The sequence below is a fragment of the Mirounga angustirostris genome, unplaced genomic scaffold (genome assembly GCF_029215605.1).
Source record: "Mirounga angustirostris isolate CCGP_5_RB_7025 unplaced genomic scaffold, mMirAng1.0.hap1 SCAF_14, whole genome shotgun sequence".
NCBI lineage: Eukaryota > Metazoa > Chordata > Mammalia > Carnivora > Phocidae > Mirounga > Mirounga angustirostris.
The window spans coordinates 37984006-38005162 of NW_026991722.1; the positions used below are offsets into that span (position 1 = coordinate 37984006).

At 36.9% G+C, this 21157-nt stretch overlaps 1 protein-coding gene across 8 annotated transcripts in view; it reads left to right on the plus strand.

Annotated features, from left to right (window-relative positions):
* The window catches only part of NOL4 (nucleolar protein 4), a 420442-nt gene that overhangs the window by 190376 nt on the left and 208909 nt on the right, over positions 1-21157 (plus strand). For 2 of the 8 annotated variants that reach the window (XM_064578815.1, XM_064578817.1), the window contains exon 1: positions 19238-19256. The exons of the other annotated variants lie outside the window; for them this stretch is intronic. In XM_064578815.1, coding sequence (XP_064434885.1) covers positions 19238-19256 — 19 coding nt within the window. Of the gene's footprint in view, positions 1-19237; positions 19257-21157 lie in introns of those variants that run through there. 8 annotated transcript variants of the gene reach the window in all.

Genomic DNA, 21157 nt, shown 5'->3' on the forward strand with positions numbered 1-21157 from the left:
TTAATGGTTCACAGAAAACTTTCCCAGCATTTGACCTCCCATGTGTATCCATTAGGGTTCCTAACAATTGGGATAGGCAATGGTGGACATATTTCTCTAAACACCACCATGTTTTCTGTCTCAATTTTTTCTTTTCTTTGTTGTTGTTGTTGTTGTTTTATGTTTTGTTTGGTTGTTTATTTGTTCAGAGAAAGGGGCTTGGTGGGAGGAATGTCTCAAGAATTTTTCATTTTTGCAAGTAAGATGCCATTCCTGGGTAGGGAGCTTGCCTCCTTCTGCATGCAGCCTTCATTTATAGGTTTTACTGAATGTGTAGTAGAGAAGGGTAAGAAAATTAGTGCCAGAGAAAGGGAAGGGCAGTGTTTATAATCAGGTCTTCAGAGGAGTCAGTGGCTCAATATCTGAGTCAAAACATCAAAATATACTAAAGGATATTGAAACTTTGTAACCTGTAGAAAAGAGGTTTTCACACATGGGTCCTGAATGCATGTATATGTATTATATTGCAGCCTTTTAAATCACGTGCAGAAATTCACGCAACGGGAAACTCTCTGAAGGCTATTACTTCATCTGTGACAGAATCACTTATATCTCATACCTTTTAGTAAAAGCTAACAATACGATTATAAAGTTTAGCCCTGTATAATAAATATTAAGAACAGCAATTCACATAACAATGTGGCCAATCCAGTGACTTGTGGAACAAACCTAAGGTAGATTTTAAAAGGAAAATGAGAAATTAACTTTGACACTGCCTGTACCTTCCGACCTATCTAATAATGGTCACCCCAGTTAGTAAAAAAAAAAAGGAAGAAAGAAAGAAAAATCACATAGAACACTTTTCTAACACTTAGAAAGAAGCTTAGAAATTTAGAAAATCCCAGAAGCCATGACTTTATTAGAGAATGCTACACATGGGTATCTTCTCTGTAGAAATTGCTTTAAGCAAGTAGGGAATTTAAGGGTGATAACCAAGTTTTTTTTGTTTTTTTTTTTCTTCTGTAGCTAATAAGGTCCCAAGGGATGACGCTACCCATATCAGGAAGGAGACATGGGCTTCTCTTAACTCCTGCTAAATAGAGGATATCATGGATCTTCTTAGCCTTTAGTTCTTTCCTCTGATTGCCTTTTCTACACAGTGGGGAGTGGGGGGCAAGAAAAGGCCCAAGAATGTGACTTTTCTTTTCTGCTCATTTTTTTGTTACAAATTTTCACAGCATTTTTTTTTCACGTTCTCTTAAGATTTCTTTAGAGCTTAAAATTGTAACCTGTTAATTTAGCATTGTTTCTTCTCAACCCCAAGACTTGGTTTTCTTAGTGGCCCATCCTCTCTTGAAACAAATACCATAGTTTTTAACTGGTCAAGAGAAAAAGCAGTACTGGGACTAACATGATATCATTAGTAACTTTCTCATTTTAAATGTCTTAAGTATTCTTTTTTTTAGAAATAGTCCGTTGCAAGCAAATTATGTGTTATTGGACCTCTGGTATAAAATTAAGTTTATAATCTGGCAAATATTTGCATTATGCTTTCTCCATCCTAGAATATCTTTGGTTATCAGATAAAATTATCTTCAGTATGATAGGTGACCTTTGTCAACTTAACATGTTCTTTGCACTCATCACTAACCTTCTAAAGACTAAGTGACTCTCTTACTGGTTTTACCAGACCAGGGGAAAAGTTTGGTAGGGTAATTAAAATATAAAATATACTTCTGACAAACGTACCTGAACAATTTTGGCTCAGAACTACCTCAAATTCTGGGTTATATCACTGTCACAGTGCAGGTTTCACATGGGTCCTGTTTGTTGTTTATCTACCCCGGGAGACCTAAGTTAGAGATACAAGAAGATTCCATTAACTGATGCAATGTGCTCATTTGTCATTGCCCTGCAGCATAAGGAAGTGGGAAGTTCACAGACTTTGGCATAACACATATTTCCTTGGAATCTCAGCCCTGTACCGCCACTGTAGTTCCCTCATCTATCTACTGAAGGGCTAAGAACCTGCCTTGCATATTGCTTTACTTCGAAGTTCAGTGGATAAAGTAATAAAATGTATTAATAAAATATTACACATTTGTTTTAAATATATATTCATGTTTAAAACATTTAGACTTCCGAGAATCACTTCCATCACCAATATATTATTAATAAAATATTACATATTCATTTAAATACATATTCATGAGAAAATTTTTTTAAAGTACAGAAATGTACAAAGAAGGAAGGGTCCCCTATTTCCTACTTCCAGTCTGCTGTACTCCCAACAGATCGTTAACAGTTTGGTATGTACTTTTTTCCAGAAAAGATAGATAAATGACAGCTTGTTCAATAGATATCCTTTAAAAAATGGTCACCAAGATTTTGAATATAGGTTTCATTTTTATCATTTTGAATCAGTTGTTGGAAAGGACATTTTGCCAATGATTTGCTGAAGTTGTTGTAGTTATTGTGTTGTTTTTATACTAGCTGTTTTATACTAGCCAGTACTACCAAAGGCCTAACAATTTACAGACTAAAAGAAAAGTACAATGGGATTGACCACACACTTATCTTTTGGGAACCATTGATTATTTGTAGCAGGATCTCTTCAGGAATGACAATTAAATACCCATCTTAACATTAAAAATACAGAAATGGATGCTAAGCCAAATTAAAAACTAGCTCTTAGAATATTGGTCTGCAAATGTCTGCAGAGCTGAAATGTGTAAATTAGAGATTCACTGGAGTCTGCTAGCCAAAAGTGAAAACGAAAGTGCTTACAGCTTGCTAATTAATGCTGCATGTCCAATTTGATTGCAGAAAAAAAGAGCCACAGAGGCCTATGGGAAAAAGCAGTGGCCTGGGAGTCGAGAGAACTGAGTCCCCTTCTATTCTGCTACTCAGTACAGGACCATCCTCCAACAAGCCTGTCCTTTGTCCTCAGTGTAGCCATTTAAAAATAGGGGTCAGATTCACCACTCTGTTAACTTCTCAGAATTGGCAATAAAATGGGGGGAAAAAACCAAAGAGATCAAGTTCCAGAAAAACCATGGTTCAACTATAATTTATTGCTGAACTGTTGATGTTCTGATGGCTGGATTGTTTAAACATGTTACCAGTTTTTAATGAGTTTCTACCAGGTCAGTCTCCTCAAGGAGCAGTTAGTGGACCTCATAACGGTTACTGGTCCATGACAAGATAAATGCATGACTTGAAACAACAATTTCATGTCTGTAGAATTTAATAATAAATAAATGGGCTTGTATTTTGTATGTTCTGTTTCAAGCTTTGTTTGTTTTCACAAACTATTTATCCATGACAGAGTGGAAATTAAAAGATCAGTTCTTCATCACAGATACTTTGAGCAGCACTGTCCTTGGGAATTGGAGCTGTGTTGGATTAAACAAAGAGCACAAATGGACCTAATCCCTGTTCTCTCTGAGCTTGAGGTCCTGGGAGAGACCCAGATATTAATCAAGTAACCATATCGAAGTGATTGTGTTATTCAAGGTGAAATAAGCACTTCTTCTCAACCACTTTCCTCCTCTCTCCTGTTTCCCCCTCCCCTTTCTCTCCTTCCCCTCTCCTGTCTTCCCCCTCTTCACCCATTCACCTCTTGTCTCCCTCTCCCTTCCCCTGCTATGACTCACTCTCCCTACTGTTCCTCTTAATCTTTCATTTGTTTTCACCTATTCTGCTTTATTTATCTGAGAAATTTTATCAATCTACACAAGAGAATAAATAATTACCTTGATTTTAATCATGGTCAACAAACAGAGCTCTTCAAATATGCCAATTTGGGTGGAGCATATATATTTTCTTTGATTACTAAAGAATATGTGCCTACATCCCTATGTGTTTCTTCCTCTCTCCTTTTCTTCCTTCCTTTTGTTCATTTCAATTTATTTCAGTTATTTAGATTTATTTATAATTTGTTAAGTCTCTCATATGTGGCAAGCTTTATGCTTTTCACCCCACTATATCCCTGCTTCCCATTCCCTGTTCCTATCCCTAAAATGAAAAATAAGCAAAAGTAATTAGAACTGGAATACAGGAATCTGTGAATATTTAACCTGAGCATGTGCAATCTTAGGATGCATTCTTGCATTGTACCCTTTAAAAAAAGACCTAATGTTAAGAAGTTGAAATTCATGGGCACCTGGGTGGCTCAGATGGTTAAGCGTCTGCCTTTGGCTCAGGTCATGATCCCGGGGTCCTGGGATCGAGTCCCGCATCGGGCTCCCTGCTAGGTGGGGAGCCTGCTTCTCCCTCTGCCTCTGCCTCTCTCTCTCTGACTCTCATGAATAAATAAATAAAACATTTAAAAAAAAATAAAAAAAAAGAAGTTGAAATTCAAAGCTTTTATTATTAAGAATATAAAGGGGTGCCTGGGTGGCTCATTTGGTTAAGCCTATGACTCTTGGTTTCAGCTCAGGTCATGATCTTGTGGGTCCTGAGGTAAGAGAGCCCTGAGTTGGGCTCCCTACTTGGGGGGAGGGAGTCTGCTTGAAGATTCTTTCCCTCTGCCCCTCCCCCCATGTGTGTGCACATGCTCTCTCTCTCTATCTCTCTCTCAAATAAATAAATCTTAAAAAACAAAAAGAACATAAATACAATTGGAATGATTCCTTTCCAAATGCCGGAAAATGTGGGCAAACTAGAATCTCACTTAAGCCATTGCTTTCCTTTGCCTTTAAGATAAGATTCTTACTATAAAAAGGAGAAAATAGTTTTTTTCTGAGGTACAAAATCACTTAATCATAGTACATTTTGCACTATTTAATAACAGTTGTAAATAATAGCTGAGATGACTTGTATGTGAATAAATGTGAAATTTTGTCCTGGTTTCATCCATTAACTTTTCAGTTATTTTGTCACTATTTACTACTGCAAATTGGTTAACATACCTTGGTGGTTATAGGAAAAAGGCACATTTTGGGTAAGAATATATTTAAATAGAGTAAGATAAAAAATTTCCATGTCTTGGTTCAGTATAGTCTAGAAAATAATGCTCAGCCCATATCTGCAAACCATCTAAGCATTTTGTCAGAAAAATAGAGGATAGTATCTTATAAAAACTACTTGTATGCCTCCAGAGACGATACATACCATATTTTTTTCATGACTGGTGTTTGCAGCATCACTAAAAGAATGGGATGACATGAGATCATCTCCTAGAGAGGTATGTGGGTGAGGGAAAAGGACAGTGGCTCTGGAGTCAGCTGCCCTGATTGTGATTCGGGCCTTGGCACCTGTGGTACCTTTATGGAAGTCATTCGATCAAGATCCCAGAATATGCCTCTATGATTTTAGATTAGCTGGGTCTGCTTTGAGGATTAGATATAATGAAATAAGTACCCAGCATATAATATTAAATTATTTTTAATGGCAGTCAGTCAGCACTAATTAAGCAGTATACTTTTTTGCATCAGTTACTTCAAATAATGAGGGCAGAAGGGAAGTGTTGGTGTTTGTAAGAATGATGTCACAGTAAGGGAGACAGCGATTTAAGGAACCCAAGAATTGGAAGTGTAGAACAGACAGGCCATGAATTAGCCTTGGCCTCACTGAATTATACACAGGGTTATCATACAATTTATCATCCAAACCAAACATATTTGGAGTCAGAGGGGGCACAGTTAATAATTATGTTGTCACCAAGACATAGTCCCTCTGTTATATACCTTTTCTCTTTTCTCTGTGTCCATCTGTCCCTCGACTCTGGCTTTCTCTGATGAATTTGACTTGCTCATGGCCCCTGTAACTCCTTCTGTCCAATGCTCCCTCATGGCTCTTTAGCTGCAGTTACTAACCAAGGTAGGAGTTTGGGCTTCTGAGATTTTTATTATGCTAAATAATAAAATAGCTGAGGTGATTTGTATGTGATTATGTTATTCAAAGTGAAATAAGTGCTTCTCCTCAACCCCTTTCCTCCAGTCTTCTGTTCTCTCCTTCTCTCCCTACCCCCGCCTATCATACAATTATCTGGAAGTCATGTTAAAATGCAAATTCTGATTCAGTAGGTCTGCAGTAAGGCCTGAGATTTGATAGTTTTAACAAGTTCACAGGTGATTTTGATGCTGCTCATCATTAGCCTACATGTTGAAGAGAAAGGTGTTAGTTTAAATTCCAAGAGATAGAATCTTTTTGAGCTAATGTGCCTTTCTGGTTTGACCACAGCGATTGTGGCTTTGACTTCTTCTGGTTCATTGATCCTTTGGTCAGGTGTCTACCTTGGCAGTTTGGGCCTGGGAAGGTCATATAGCTACCAAGGCAGTAGGCAGGTTAATATTTTCTAGAAGGGAGTACAGGGAGGAGATCCAGACACTAAAATGATATGTTCAGTGTAAATTAGTTGTCCTGTTTCTTTTCATGGAGAGCCACTGAGGAAGGAGCTTGAAAAGCTTTTTTTTTTAGGATTCTGCTATTATTAAGACATTGTATTATAAAAAGTACCTGGTTTATAGTTTACTCTCTACTTTGTGTATAGTGTGGACACCCCTGTACACCAGGCCAGTCAAATCACAGTAAGTTTCCTCTCTGCTAAAGCCAAGAAACAATAGCTTTCAAACCGGAATCTACTGCGCTTTATCCAAAGAAAGATTTTATGGATGGCCATGGTTGTGTAACATTAGTTTAGCAGCATGAGACGTGGGGGGCAAGGGGGTGTATTTTGAGCAGCTCTTGGCTAATTAGAAATAATCACACTGTAAGAGCTCTTATCTTGGTATTATTCAGAGAGTTTAAATTGATATAGTCAGTACAGAAACTTAGAGAAATTAGTTTTTTAATGGTCAACCAAGATAGATTTTGTAATTTTGATTTGAGGGCAATTCAATGATTTGTTATGATAAAACAGTAGCAATGAAAATGAGCACATATATCACTAATATAAAAAGAATATTCATTACCTGGGAATCCTTTTTTTTAATGATTATTTATTTAAAAAGAGAATGAGAGTGTGAATTGGGGTTAGGGACAGAGGGGTGGGAAGAGGGAGGGGGAAAAGAATCTCAAGCAGTTTCCCTGCTGAGAACAGAACCTGCTGTGTGGTCCATCTCACAACCCTGAAAACATGACCTGAGCCAAAATCAAGAGTCAGACGCTCAACCAACTGAGCCACCCAGACACCCTTCGTTACCAGGGAATCCTTTCAATTCTTAAGTTGTTTTTTATTTTTTATTTTTAAACTCGTGCTGACATTACCTCTTGCCAATCCTTTTACTACAAAAAATAAAACATCAACAAAAACCAAAATGTTTTCTCCTCTTCCATTGACTTTTTAAGAAACATTATATTTCTACTTATGACTTGCTAAATACACTACTTTATATAAAGGAGTATTAAAGCAAGGTCCACACTCTACATGAATATTTGGAAAAATATGACAAACATGTGAAAAGTTAGTGTATAATAAAAAAAATTTGAACTGTGAAAACCAAAGCTTTAGAAAATAAGATCAATGTAAGTAGTATTCCTTGGATGTTGGTAGAGATGGATCTGTGAGAGCCTGTGCTCTAAAAGGAGGATTTGGGGCAAGATAGCTGCCCTGATGTTGCCAAGGCTGCTCAATGAGAGTCTACCTAACTCCTCAGCCATACATGATTTGAAAGTTTGCTTGGTTTCAAACTAGATGATGACTTTGAGAACTTTCATGGTTCTCTTGAACCATAATCCTCCTTTTCCCCCAAATCAGTGCTAGGACTAACTATTGGTCATTTAATTTGGGATTAACAAAATTTTTTAAAGATTTTATTTATTTATTTCAGAGAGAGAGTACACAACCAGGGAGGAAACAGGCTGAGGGAGAGGGAGAAGCACATTCCCCACTGAGCAGGGAGCCTGATGTGGGGCTCAGTCTCAGGACCCTGAGATCATGACCTGAGCCGAAGGCAGACAGACGCTTAACCAACTGAGCCACCCAGGCACCCCAACAAAATGAAATATTTAAATTGACTCAAGTATACAGAATTTGAGAAATGTAAAATGTGGAAACAACTCTTCTGTATTTACTGTTTGCAATTAATACAAGAAAAGCAAGTACTATTTCTGTTATTGAAGATGTTTCACCATTTTATCCCTGGGCAGTAACAAATATCTGAATGCTATGTGGACTCATGATGTGTAGTCTAGGATTCTGCTTTTTGTTTTTGTTTTTGTTTTAGGATTCTGCTATTATTAAGACATTTTATTATAAAAGTACCTGGTTTATAGTCTACTCTCTACTTTGCAAACACAGTGCTTCCTATTTTTTACAGAGCACTTTATTTTAGATTTGGGCAAGTAGTTCTTTCTCCCCTTTGTATTTACTTACAGTCCTTTCAACCTGGCACCTAGAAGTCTATACACACCTTGTGCACTTACTGAATACTCATATATAGAGATGAAGCCATCCACAGTCATTCAGATTTCACATCCTCTTCCATGAATGTGGCTGTTGGTCCTTGACTACCTCTCACCTAGGCTCTGCTGATATGGTGTGATGGGAGAGAAGGATGTGGGAATGTCAGTGGTATTAGAGCTTTATCTTTTTGGGATGACCACATGACCCCTGGCTTCTTTGTGCTTTAAATAGATTTTAACTGTGGCCTGTGGGTAACCCCTTTATTGATATTTTTTTATATTGAGGTGTAATTGATACTTAACATTTTGCTAATTTCAGGTGTACAACATAACGATTTGATATATGTGTATATTGTAAAATGGTCACTATGATAAGTCTAGTTAATATCTATTGCCACACATAGTTACAAATTATTTTTTCTTGTGATGAGATGAAATCACTTTTCAAATAAAAAAGTAGCAAATTTTCAAATAGAAAAGTAGCACTTTCAAATAAAAAAGTAGAAAAGTTACTATTCTCTTTCAAGAGTAGGGTTAATTTTCTGTATCCTCCAAACACTGATGTTAATGTTGGTTTTCTTTTACCTCATATTTCATAAATTATGTTATTTTTTCTCCTCCTACTTACTTAAAGCTTTAACCACTTTCCTAAAATGATATAATTTGATGTCATTCGGCCCTGAATATCAAATACAGTTGTATTTGGTTATAAATATCACGTAATTGGTCAGCCTGTACTTATAATCATGGTGATATTGAAAGTTTATCTGCCTTTATAAAAACATCATAGCTGCTCAGTTTATGCTAATTGCAGGAAGGATAGGCAGAAGATCTTTGTTACAGTGAGTGAAAGGTGGTAGTAGGCTATTCATTGTGAGCCCTGATTTTATGAAGTACTGCAAAATGGGTAACCTCAGATGACACCTTTCAATTTAGTGACTCTAAAAGTTTCCTAAGTCCAAAGTTAACTTGTTTTTGCCCCCATGTAGCATATTATTTGTCTTTTTCAGGCTCTTCTCTTCATAATATCTAGATAGGTGTTTCCTGCTGAGCTGTAGTTATGCAATTTAGACAGAAATTTGGTCTAGAATTAAGGAGCCAGTTTTTAATCCTTTATTTGTCACTATCAATGTGACTTGAGCAAGTTCTTCATTTTATCTTTATCAAGCTCTTTAAATGAGGAAAACTGATAGTGTTATTTTATTCCTAGATCTGTTTTAAATTTTGTAAAGGTAATGACTACCAAAATGATTTGTATAATTAAAATGTGTAATGATTCAAATCGATGATATTATTCAGATGAATCTAGAATAATATAGTCTTTGTTAGAAAGATACTAGTACTTTGAAAAGTGTCTAAATAATGCTTTATAAATTGCCACCAAAACTCTTACTGGCTTAGAGTCCTTTAAGATGGCCAATAAATTCTTTAATACCACTGTTACTGATGATGATGGATTTTAACACCAGAGGTAGAAATAGTAAAGAAAGTTTGGTGGAGATCTCCTGGATATCAAATAATGAATTGACATTAGCAAGGGGAAATAGATCACAAAGCATTGGCTATAATAACATCAAAGATGATAGAAAACAGAAGTCTTGAAGCCAGAATAAGGTGAATTTTATCAGTTGCGATCCAATCTAGAAAATGGAGTTCCATTCCATGTAATTCATTAGAAAAACTCAATACCAGGAACTATTTCCAATGGTGTTAGAAGAGCTGAAAGGCTAAACTGAAGATAGTAAAGCAATACAGGAATTAATAACAGAAGGAAGCCACTGCTACAGCTGGAGGTGGAAAAGTCGGGGAGGAGTTGGTGTTAGTAGAACTCAAGAACCCAAGAGCCAGAGCTGCCCACCTGGTTGTGTGAGATTCATGGAAGATGCTTCCTGGCAGGGTCTGGGATATGGGGAAGAAGCATCCTGAGCTGGAGCCCCAAATCAGAGGGGGTGTGTGTAAAGTGGGGGTAGGGATACCCACCTATTTTCACTTTCTCCCATCCTGTCTTTGCCAGTGTCTCCCATCATTTGAACTAAGCCATAAGACAATAGGCAAAGAAATCTGGGAAATGGTTTGCAAAGAAATGGAGAATAGATCAAACCAGCAAATACCAAAGTGTTAGATGGAACGTGTGTGGAAGCCTTTCATAATCCTATTTTTGGATTTGTTTGCTTTTTAGGTCTAAGAAGTTCTGAGTGGCTCAGATTTCTGGTCATCTCAGAATGTTGGGGATGAGATCTTCAGCTTCCTTTTTGAGTAGTCCTAGCTCACCTACTACAGTAGGGAGAGGAACTTCTGGGGGAAGGAGTGCTTAGGAGAAAACATCATGGAGCATGCACTCTAATCTAATCATTAGCCTCTACATTACTTTAAAAATGTGGACATTAAATAGGTCTAGTATGACTGCAAGATTTCTCCCTCTACACATACTCCCAAAATACAATACAATTCTTCACCTGCTTGCTAATGGCTGAAAATACCAAGAGTAAAAGCCTTTCATTCCACAGTTAGAAATAAGATGTTTAAATTACAAGTGCCTAGCTGAAGTAACATTTTTTTCTGTGGAGAAATTTCAGTCAAAGGTCAATCAATCAATCAACCAGTCATTCTCTTCCTTAGTAAAACCACTTACATCTGAGCCAGTGTGCACACAAATAGCTAGAAGATTGGTCATTAAGATGGGAAAGAGAACGTGAGGGACCCAGAGGACAGACTTCGAAGGTTTTGACAATTTTTCCTCTTTACCTACTATATGAGCAAAACCAACAGTGATTTCAGTACATGTGAGCATATAGGTGATATGCAGCTCTGCTTTATGGGCTGAGTGAAGATTCTTGACTTTGCAAACATACACTTGACCGTGGGAAAAATCTTTCCCAAGAGTTTGCCAATCAAGATAATTAAGGTATTCTTCTTGCCTGAAATAATGCCTTTAGTTCTTTAGTTACACATTTATATTCGCTCTATGGGAAAAAATTCTATTCTTTCATGAGTCTTTTAAATGTGGGGCCACACTGGCAATAAGTGCTCTTGTTTATTAGTTTGGGTTAAGAAAGAATATTTGGCTTGCTGGCGTCTTTTTCTGAAAATTTCCTAAAGATTTACTAAATGGGATTAAAATATCCTCAGATTCAGTCTTCCTAAACTCAGATTTCATGGCTTTCAGTTGTGTTTGTTCTCTTGGTATCAAGAGTTGCTTCCTGCAATCACATATTCAACCAGTTAGTTATTGGATATCATCTACATTAATTTCTCACATGTGGCCCCAAAACTCTTCTTTGAGAAATACTTCTAGGTTACCTGCCCCTTAAGATGAATTAAACCAAGATTTCTGGGTTTTGTTGGGGTAGAGGTTTTTCGTGTTCAAGTGGATCTGCATTTTTAACAGTTTCCCTAGAAAATTCTGAAGAAATTAAAGCTTGAGAACCACTGATACACACTTATCATATGAAATATGCTTGAATAATTTTGAGTGGTGTTATCTTATCCCAAGACACCATAGAAAATCAGTTATGTTTGTTGCTATATTCATTTCATATTGCTGTGTAACAAATTACCACTTAGCAGCTCAAAACAACACCCATATCTCACAGTTCAATAGGTCAGAAATCTAGACAGCCTCATGTGATTATAGAACTGAGGTCCCTGTTTCCGTACTGGCTGTTGGTAGAAGTCTCTGTCAGCTCTTTACAACTGCCTGCATTCCTCCTTGTGTGACCTCCTCCATCATCAAGCCATCAATGGCAAACTGAAAAAACCTTTATGCTTTGAGTGTCCCTGACTTCTGCCACTAACCAGAGAAAGCTCTGTGCTATTAAATGATCATGTGACTAGATCAGGCCCACCCAGCTAAACTCCCTAATTAAGATCCACTGTGCCACATGACATTCCATAATCACAGGAGCGATATCTCACCATGTTTATGGGTTTTGGGAATCAGGATATAGAATCTCGAGGGGAAAGGCACTTTTTAGATTCTTCCTACCACAGCATCCACTGTAGTAGTGCTTTCAATAAGTAGTTGAAAAACATGTAAAAGGATATAAAAAGATTCACAGTCCATTTTTTTAAGCAAACATTAAATAGATATGTGATTATCACCTCTTATGATTATCCAGTTCAACAAATAGAGTATTTACTATGTGGTGATCATAAATTGGTAAAAGAATAAGAACTGGAACTTTCCCTTCAATAGCTTACATTTCATAATTAAATTCCTCTAGAGGTAGAGAAACATCTTTGATGTTTTGATAATTTTGTCAAAAAGATTTCCCATATATTGTACAAAAATACCGATTCTGTGTAACTTCTAATCTTTGATCTTCTGACAGTTAACATCTATAAATTTGATTCAACTGTATTTCTCCTCATAATCTCTGACAATGTTCTTTTCAGGTTTGGAGTCCTCTAGTTCTTTGACTATATTTTATTATGATTTCAAGTCCTTTCAAGGTATAAATTATATTTTTATTAAAACATAATCAAGTCACTTAACATTTCTGTGCCTCAGTTTTGTCAAAAGTAAAACAAATATTATGCATTAGTTAAGGTTGCTTTTTTCAAGTTAAAAATTACCTTTGGCTAAATTAAGTGAAAACAACACAAAGAATGGGAATCTAATGGAGAGGTACTGGAGTTTCTGACAAAATTCATAGAAGAGTTGGTCACCCACTAATCTGAAAAAGGAACAAAAGACAGCCCCAGTTTTAGAGAAGTCATGGTACCTCCAGTGATAGTAATTTTTGTACTTTTTTCCTAGAGGTTAAGATAAAAAGACCTAGTTCCAATGACTCCCTTTTTCTGTCTCACAGCTCCAAATTTTTCTCATTTCTTGACATGATATGCCATCTGGAAAATACTCTAGGAAGGGATCCAATGCACTAAGTTTACAACTCAGTGGGTGCTTAGTACCTACCATCATTTGGCTGCTAAAACACATACACACACACCATACCATTGTGTATCACACATCACATAACTTTTTCATATAGTCAAAGATAATCCTACTAAATAGTTACCACCTATTTCACATAAACCTCAACCAACCTCATTCTTCCCCAAATGGAAAGAAATCTAAGTCATGTCCAGCTATTGCATTCAGAGATGCTATTGAGGAGCCCCAATTTCTGAGGCCAGATCACCAAATGATGTTCATTTCTTTTTTAGGTCTGTAACAATTGAAATTATGTGATTAATGGACTGATTAGTATATTTATCTACTACCACCACACCATATATACAACAGTGGAAATAAAACCTAAAGAAATGAGAAATGTGTTTTAATCTCAGACACTTGACAGCAAACAAAGAAATCCAGATGAGTATTACACTCCTTTCTGCATCTAGTTCCAAAGCCGTAGACAGTATGACTAACAAGCTCCACTATTCATTCCACATTGTCTTCTCTTTAGCTAGCAATTAAACAACTTAGAGTATTTTCCAGATGGTATATCATGTTAGGGAATGAGATTTTATCTCTGCCTATAAGGATTGCCTTGACCAATATTTTCCTTTTGGCAGAGTGAAATGAGAAATGCTTCAGGTGCTCTTATGGGCCTATGTCCCAATCCATTTTGTTTTTTGGACATCTTTCATTCCCTTAGTATTCAGGATCAGTGATCACAGCCAACACACAGCTCTTCTTTTTATCTACTCCCATAGTGGCCTGCATGGTGTGAAATGGGTAGTTGTCCATTTTTATGGAAGTGTCCTTCTTACAGGCCAATGGAACCCATACCTGCAGAGAATTATGAGAAGTGTCACTGCCATCTCAGAAAAGCCTTGTTTTCCAGACTGATATTGTGGCTATGAGGGAGGCAGCCCCAAGAATCAGTAGCTGGTTTAGAGCATATATGGCATCCTGAAAAGCAGCCCCTCAGGCTCAGATTGTATCTTTCAGTGGCATCATGGCTGAGTTTTTAATAGTTTATTCCATTATTTTAGAAGGTCCATAGTTTGTCAATAATGGAGTAGAGAATAAGAGTAATAGCTCCATGGGAAATCCTCCAATTATTTCATTTATTTTAGTATGATGTGATTTCCTTGATTAAAATTAATGTGTGGGGGAAAAGGCTAGTATATGAAACATTCTGAGGGTTCTTATGAGGTGGTGGTGAAGGAAGAATGGGTGAGTAAAATGCAGGACCAAGTCAAAAATAAGTGTCCGTTCTGCTGAGGACAAGTAACTATCCTCTCTAATTAGAGGTGTCTAATATAATTGTTCTGCCCTGGCCTATTATGAAAGATCTATCAATATCATCCTTCCTTCAACTTCTATTAAAAAGTCCTCCAGACTTTCCCTTTTCAAGTCTCTACACCATTTGGCTACTGCCAAAGAAATATCACAAAAAATAACCTCTGACTATCTTTGTTCTAAAGAGAATATACAACCAGACCTACTGTTCAAGTTTCACTAAATGGATTTCATTGTCCGTTTGGGCCTATCCATGAAAGCAACTGTACCATCATAGAGTTTCACAGAATCGTGGAAACCTGGCTGACATTTTTTATACTCAATTTTTCACAAAGAATTTCATTTAAGACAGTGTCTAGACAGAGATTAAAGAAGGAACTCTTGTATGGCAGGTCGTGCTCATACACCACTGGGGCATGAATAGACTCCTTTCTATATATTGTACTTATGCTCAATGAAAGAGGGCTCCTAAGCGTGCATGAATTTGACATTCAGTGAACCAGGTGGCACTCAGTTCATGATGGCCAGCTGGATAAAGAGTCAGGAGCTGTTATCACAAAGCAAAGTTACCACAGGAAGAATACAGGGTCTGCCACTAAATCTTGTTTTTTACTGACAGAATTTCTCTGGTTGGAGATTAGCCCAAGCTCTCTGCCCAATCCTGAGCTGCTACAGATGCCTAGAGTACCATCTGATCTATTTTGCCTTCACAAATGTCAAGTGGAGGGGCGCCTGGGTGGCTCAGTCGTTAAGCATCTGCCTTCGGCTCAGGTCGTGATCCTGGGGTCCTGGGATAGAGCCCCGCATGGGGCTCTCTGCTCCGTGGGAAGCCTGCTTCTCCCTCTCCCACTCCCCCTGCTTGTGTTCCCTCTCTCGCTGTCTCTCTGTCAAATAAAATCTTAAAAAAAAAAAAAACCCAAAAAACAAATGTCAAGTGGAAAAGCCACTTTCATTGCAATCAAAACCAAATGAAACCTACTCAGTGATGTGCCTTCTTCTTAGTGATAAAGAGGTCAAGTTTCAAGAATTTATCCTTTGGAGGGGAAAATCTGAAGCCCTCTCTACTTTCTTACCCTCAGTATTGGTATTATCATTTTAAAATCAATGCCCTTTAACTTTTTTTATATATACCTAGATATACACACATATATATTTATTTATATTAGTAAACTCCTTAATGTGAATGTTTGACTTCAAAATATAGCATCATTCTTTTGTACATGTTTAAGATAGTATTACTAAATAGTACATAATCTGGATTATAGTTTGCAAATACAAACAAAAATAGAGGATTACTTTTGTTGATTACTTATCTTTTCAAAGATTTTTGTGGTGTTAAAGACTTGGAAGTGCAAGACTTTTGTAATCAGCAATTAAAATTTTTGCATATAAGTAAACAAAATATAGAACACAGAACAGTGCTGTTTACTTAATAACAGTATTCTAGAAGATGAGTAAAATAGAAATCAAAGAATGGAAAAGTCATCAGAAGGATTTGAAGAAAGGAAATAAGAAAAATGAGGAAGAAATTTCTAGGTGGCAACTGCAAATGGACTAAGGCAGGAATGTGTCAGGGTCTTGGACTGGGGGAGGAATGGGACTGACCAGCAAAGTATCTATCTATCTATCTATCTATCTATCTATCTATCTATCTATCTATCATCTACCTATCATCTATCTATCTATCTATCTATCTATCATCTATATCTATCATCTATCTATCCATCATCTTCATTTCAAGTTTTTATTTAAATTCTAGTTAGTTAACATACAGTGTAATATTGGTTTCAGGAGTAGAATTTAGTGATTTGTCACTTACATATAACACCCAGTGCTTATCACAAGTGCCTTACTTCATATCCATGACCCCTTTTGCCCATCCACTGCCCACCTCCCCTCCAGCAACCCTCAGTTTGTTCTCTGTAGTTACTAGTCTCTTACGGGGCACCTGGGTGGCTCAGTCATTAAGCGTCTGCCTTTGGCTCAGGTCATGATCCCAGGGTCCTGGGATTGGGCCCCACATCGGGCTCCTTGCTCGGTGGGAAGTCTGCTTCTCCCTCTCCTACTCCCCCTGCTTGTGTTCCCTCTCTCACTATGTCTCTCTCTGTCAAATAAATAAAAAAATAAAAAAATAAATTAGTCTCTTACGGTTTGCCTCCTCCTCTCTTTTTTTTCTTCCTTCCCCTATGTCATCTGTTTTATTTCTTAAATTCCACATATGAGCATATACTATTTGTCCTTCTCTGACCAACTTATTTCGCTTAGCATAATATACTCTAGCTCCATCCATCCTGCAACTCTAGTCTCATTGCAAATGGCAAGATTTCATTCCTTTTGATGTCTGAGTAATATTTCACTGCATGTATATGTGTATATATATATATGTATATATATATATATATATATATATATATATATACACACACACACACACCCCACTTCTTCTTTATGCATTCATTAGTTGATGGACATCTGGGCTCTTTCCATAATTTGGCTATTGCTGATAATGCTGCTATAAACATTGGGTATATGTGCCCCTATGAATCAGTATTTTTGTATCGTTTGGGTAAATACCCAGTAGTGCAATTGCTGGATCATAGGATAGTTCTATTTTTAACTTTTTGAGGAATCTCCATACTGTTTTCCAGAGTGGCTGCACCAACTTGCATTCCCACCAACACTGTTAAGAAGGTTCCCCTTTCTCCACACCCTCACCAACACCTGTTGTTTCCTGTGTTGTTAATTTTAGCCATTCTGACAGGTGTGAGATGGTATCTCATCATAGTTTGGTTTGTATTTCCCTGATGATGAATGACGTTGAGCATCTTTTCATGTGTCTGTTAGCCATTTGTATATCTTGTTTGGAAAAATGTCTCTTCATGTCTTCTGCCCATTTCTTAACTGGATTATTTGTTTTTTAGGCATTGAGTTTGATAAGTTCCTTATAGATTTTACTCTTTATCAGATATGTCATTTGCAAATATCTTCTCCCATCTGTAGGTTGCCTCTTAGTTTTATTGACTGTTTCCTTCACTGTGCAGAAGCTTTTATCTTGATGAAGTCCCAGTAGTTCATTTTTGCTTTTGTTTCCCTTGCCTCCAGAGACGTGTCTAGTAAGAAGTTGCTATGGATGATGTCAAAGAGGTTGCTGCTTGTGTTCTCACAAAGGATTTACTTAGACTGGTTGCCTGCTTCATGTTGCAGAGTAGAGGGAGCTATGGTGTAAGATGTAGAGTATGGACATACAATCTCACTCATATGTGGAACTTAAGAAACAAAATAGTTGAACATAGGGGGATAAAAGAGAGAGGAAAACCATAAACATACTCTTAACTATAGAGAACAACCTGATGGTTGCTGGAGGGGAAGTGGGCAGGGGAAGGGATGGGTTAAATGGGTGATGGGTATTAAGGAGGGCACTTACCATGATCACTGGGTTTTGTATGTTAAGTGATGAATCCCTAAATCCTACACCTGAACCTAATATTACACTGTATGTTAACTAACTAGAATTTAAATAAAAACTTGAAAGGAGAGAAAAAGATGTAGGGTATAGTCTAGCAATGGATATACTTCCATTTTTTTATAGGGGACCCTAGGCTGGGAGAGGACTTAGAGCAGAGGTCAAGAGTGACAAAGTGATGAAGGAGACTGGCCCCTAAATTCCATTTTGCAAATAGATTTTGAAGGATTTAAAAAAAAAATTCTACTTTTTTTGGGTGTTAAGGTACCAATCTTTTGACACAGCATTATTTACATCTATATTTTGGATCTAAAAGTTAGCTTTATGGTGAGATATTAAAGGGAGGTTTTCTAAGGAGGCACCAAAGGACTAGAGGCGGAGGACTGTGGTGCATTTGGGGGAAAACCATAAAAAGCTTTTTGGACCCTATACGCAGCTGACCTGGATTTTTGGACTAAATTTCCAAGTACTAATCTTAAAATGAGGATTATATATATATTTTCCTATTCATTTTTCCCAAGGCACTTGGCCTAAAGGCCATAATGAAGAACTACTGAAAGTAGCTGAATGAGAATGTAGGTCAGGTGCTTTGGGAGATTTCAAATATATATACATCACATTATGTTTATATATAGAGAGAACACATATATGTATATTTATATACTTAAATACACATCATACTTACTGTTATGGGTTAATTATCCTTATATAGAGAGAGCTAACCATTGAATCTTGTAACGACATTAGACATAATTTAAACAAATAGTATTTCTAGGGTCTGTGCTAATCGGTGGAGGGAATGGGGAGTAGGAAAGGAGAAAGAAGAAAATGAATAGCTGGTCTCTATGGTTGGTGTTACTGCACCTTACATGCAAGAGCCGCAGCTGAGCTCGCTTGGCTGGTCCTCTGCACAGCCCTAAATCCATCCCAGCAAAACCAACCTCAGAGCAATGCAACCCAAACATCCAATGGCCCTGCTGATGTCACTGGATGCCACGCTACCTGTCATCACATTCCACATTCTCATCTGTTGCTAGGTACCCTGGACATTCTTAATTTCCAGAGCTCTAGGTGCTGTTTTCTCCTTGGCCCTCAAACACAGAGTTTTTAGTTCCAATGCCATGGTACCCAGGCTGACACTTGAGAGAAGCACCAGCGTTCTGGGCCTGTGAACCTAAAGGCCATAACTACAGATCTCAACACTGTACCTTTTGTGTAGCAGCTTGGTACCCACACGCCAGCAGCCACTTAGGATGGAGCAAATTATCTTGGGTAAGGAAGCAGATTTCCCCTTTAACGCAATAAGCTGATATGAGTTGGTTTTGATATATCGGCGTCTGAGATGTGTGGTTTCAAATGCTGAAAAAGTATCCTTAAAGAAGAGAAAATAAAGGCGCCTGGGTGGCTCAGTTGGTTGAGCGACTGCCTTCGGCTCAGGTCATGATCCTGGAGTCCCGGGATCGAGTCCCGCATCGGGCTCCCTGCTCCTTGGGAGCCTGCTTCTTCTCCCTCTGACCCTCCCCCCTCTCATGTGCTCTCTCTCTCTCATTCTCTCTGTCTCAAATAAATAAATAAAATCTTTAAAAAAAAAAAAAGAAGAGAAAATAAAAATCGGTAACGTGGTTACAAGAAACCAGACAATAAAAAATGGTTAATTTCGCTTCAGTTTAGTGTCTGCTCACTCTTTATACTGAATTTTTCTAATATAGATATCAAAACCTTTGTTTTAAATTTTGACTTATAAGATAGTGGCATGTGACATTACTGGTTCTTTTACTATTTAAATGATAAAATGTGTGGATATATATTTAATACAAATAAGTAAATCATTCATTTGTTCTTCATAAAACATACTGATTTACTCATGAATGAAATATGGAAAGCTGTGGAATTTAGTTACCTTGGTAACATCTGGAGTGAACTACTCTAAAAATATTTTCTCTTTTATTGTTTATACTTCATACCAAAATTATAAATACATGACTTTTATTAAAGATTCTCCTGATAGGTAATAAGGTTTATTTTATTTAAAATGTGAATAAATGGTACACTAGTTACTAAATATGTATGACGATTTCAGACTAAAGATACAGATATACTATTTTAATTTTTAACTATAAAAGATATTGGATTTGTTTTATGCTAATATAGATTTGGTTTTATTTTATTTTACTTTTTAAAAAAATTATTTATTTATTTACTTATTTATTTAAGAGAGATAGAGCGCACAAGAGAGCACAAACGGGGGAGGAGCAGAGAGAGAGGGAGAAGCAGGCTCCCTGTCAGGGAGCCTGACAGAGAAATCGGGCTCGATCCTAGGACCCTGAGATCATGACCTGAGCCAAAGGTAGATGCTTAACTGACTGAACCACTCAGTAAAATGTAATATATCTTTAGGGTTATTCATTCTTTTAACATATTGATAAAATTTTCTTACATAAAATATTTAGCATTTTTTAAAAATTCTAGTACACAAATGTTAAATCACACTTTTCTTCATGAATTTAATAATTGGACTGGAATGTATCCATTATGCTTTTCTTTGGACTTTTGTGGAAAGAAAGAAATAATCAGAAATGACCTTGCATACTTTAGCTTTGGATTTGACTTCACATAAAGGACATGCACAATTTTCTGAATTACTTATGTAAATTATTCCCCTAATTCTTTATTTCAAAAACCTTATATATTTCATAATTAAAAGAATGTTTTTGATTTCTCAATAGCTATGGAAAGTGCTATGTCATATTATTTATGACTGGGTTTCCCTAAATTCTCTTATGTTTGCTTTCTTTCCACATGAAGTCTTTTGTTGAATGGGATGTAAAAGGAGTAATTTATTAGTAGAATCTTGCCATTTGAATATGTTTTAACTTTTTCACAAAATAGTTTTAAAATATTGTTTTTAAAATTTAAGTTTTTAAAATATTATTTTGCTGAAAATTAAGCTTAATGCCCTTTGTTTTTATTTTCCACTGGAGCTGGAGATCTGGGCTTCCTCCTGGACCCTCGTCTGTCCTACTCTCAGTCTTTACCTGTTCTTTTCTTATGATTATTCTAGTCCCCGCTTGTTCTACACTATTGTTGCTTTAGTTTGGGCTTTCAACAATGCTGATTCAGATGGCTTCTAGAACTCTTAACGGTTTTCCATTTTGTCACCATCATCCCAAACT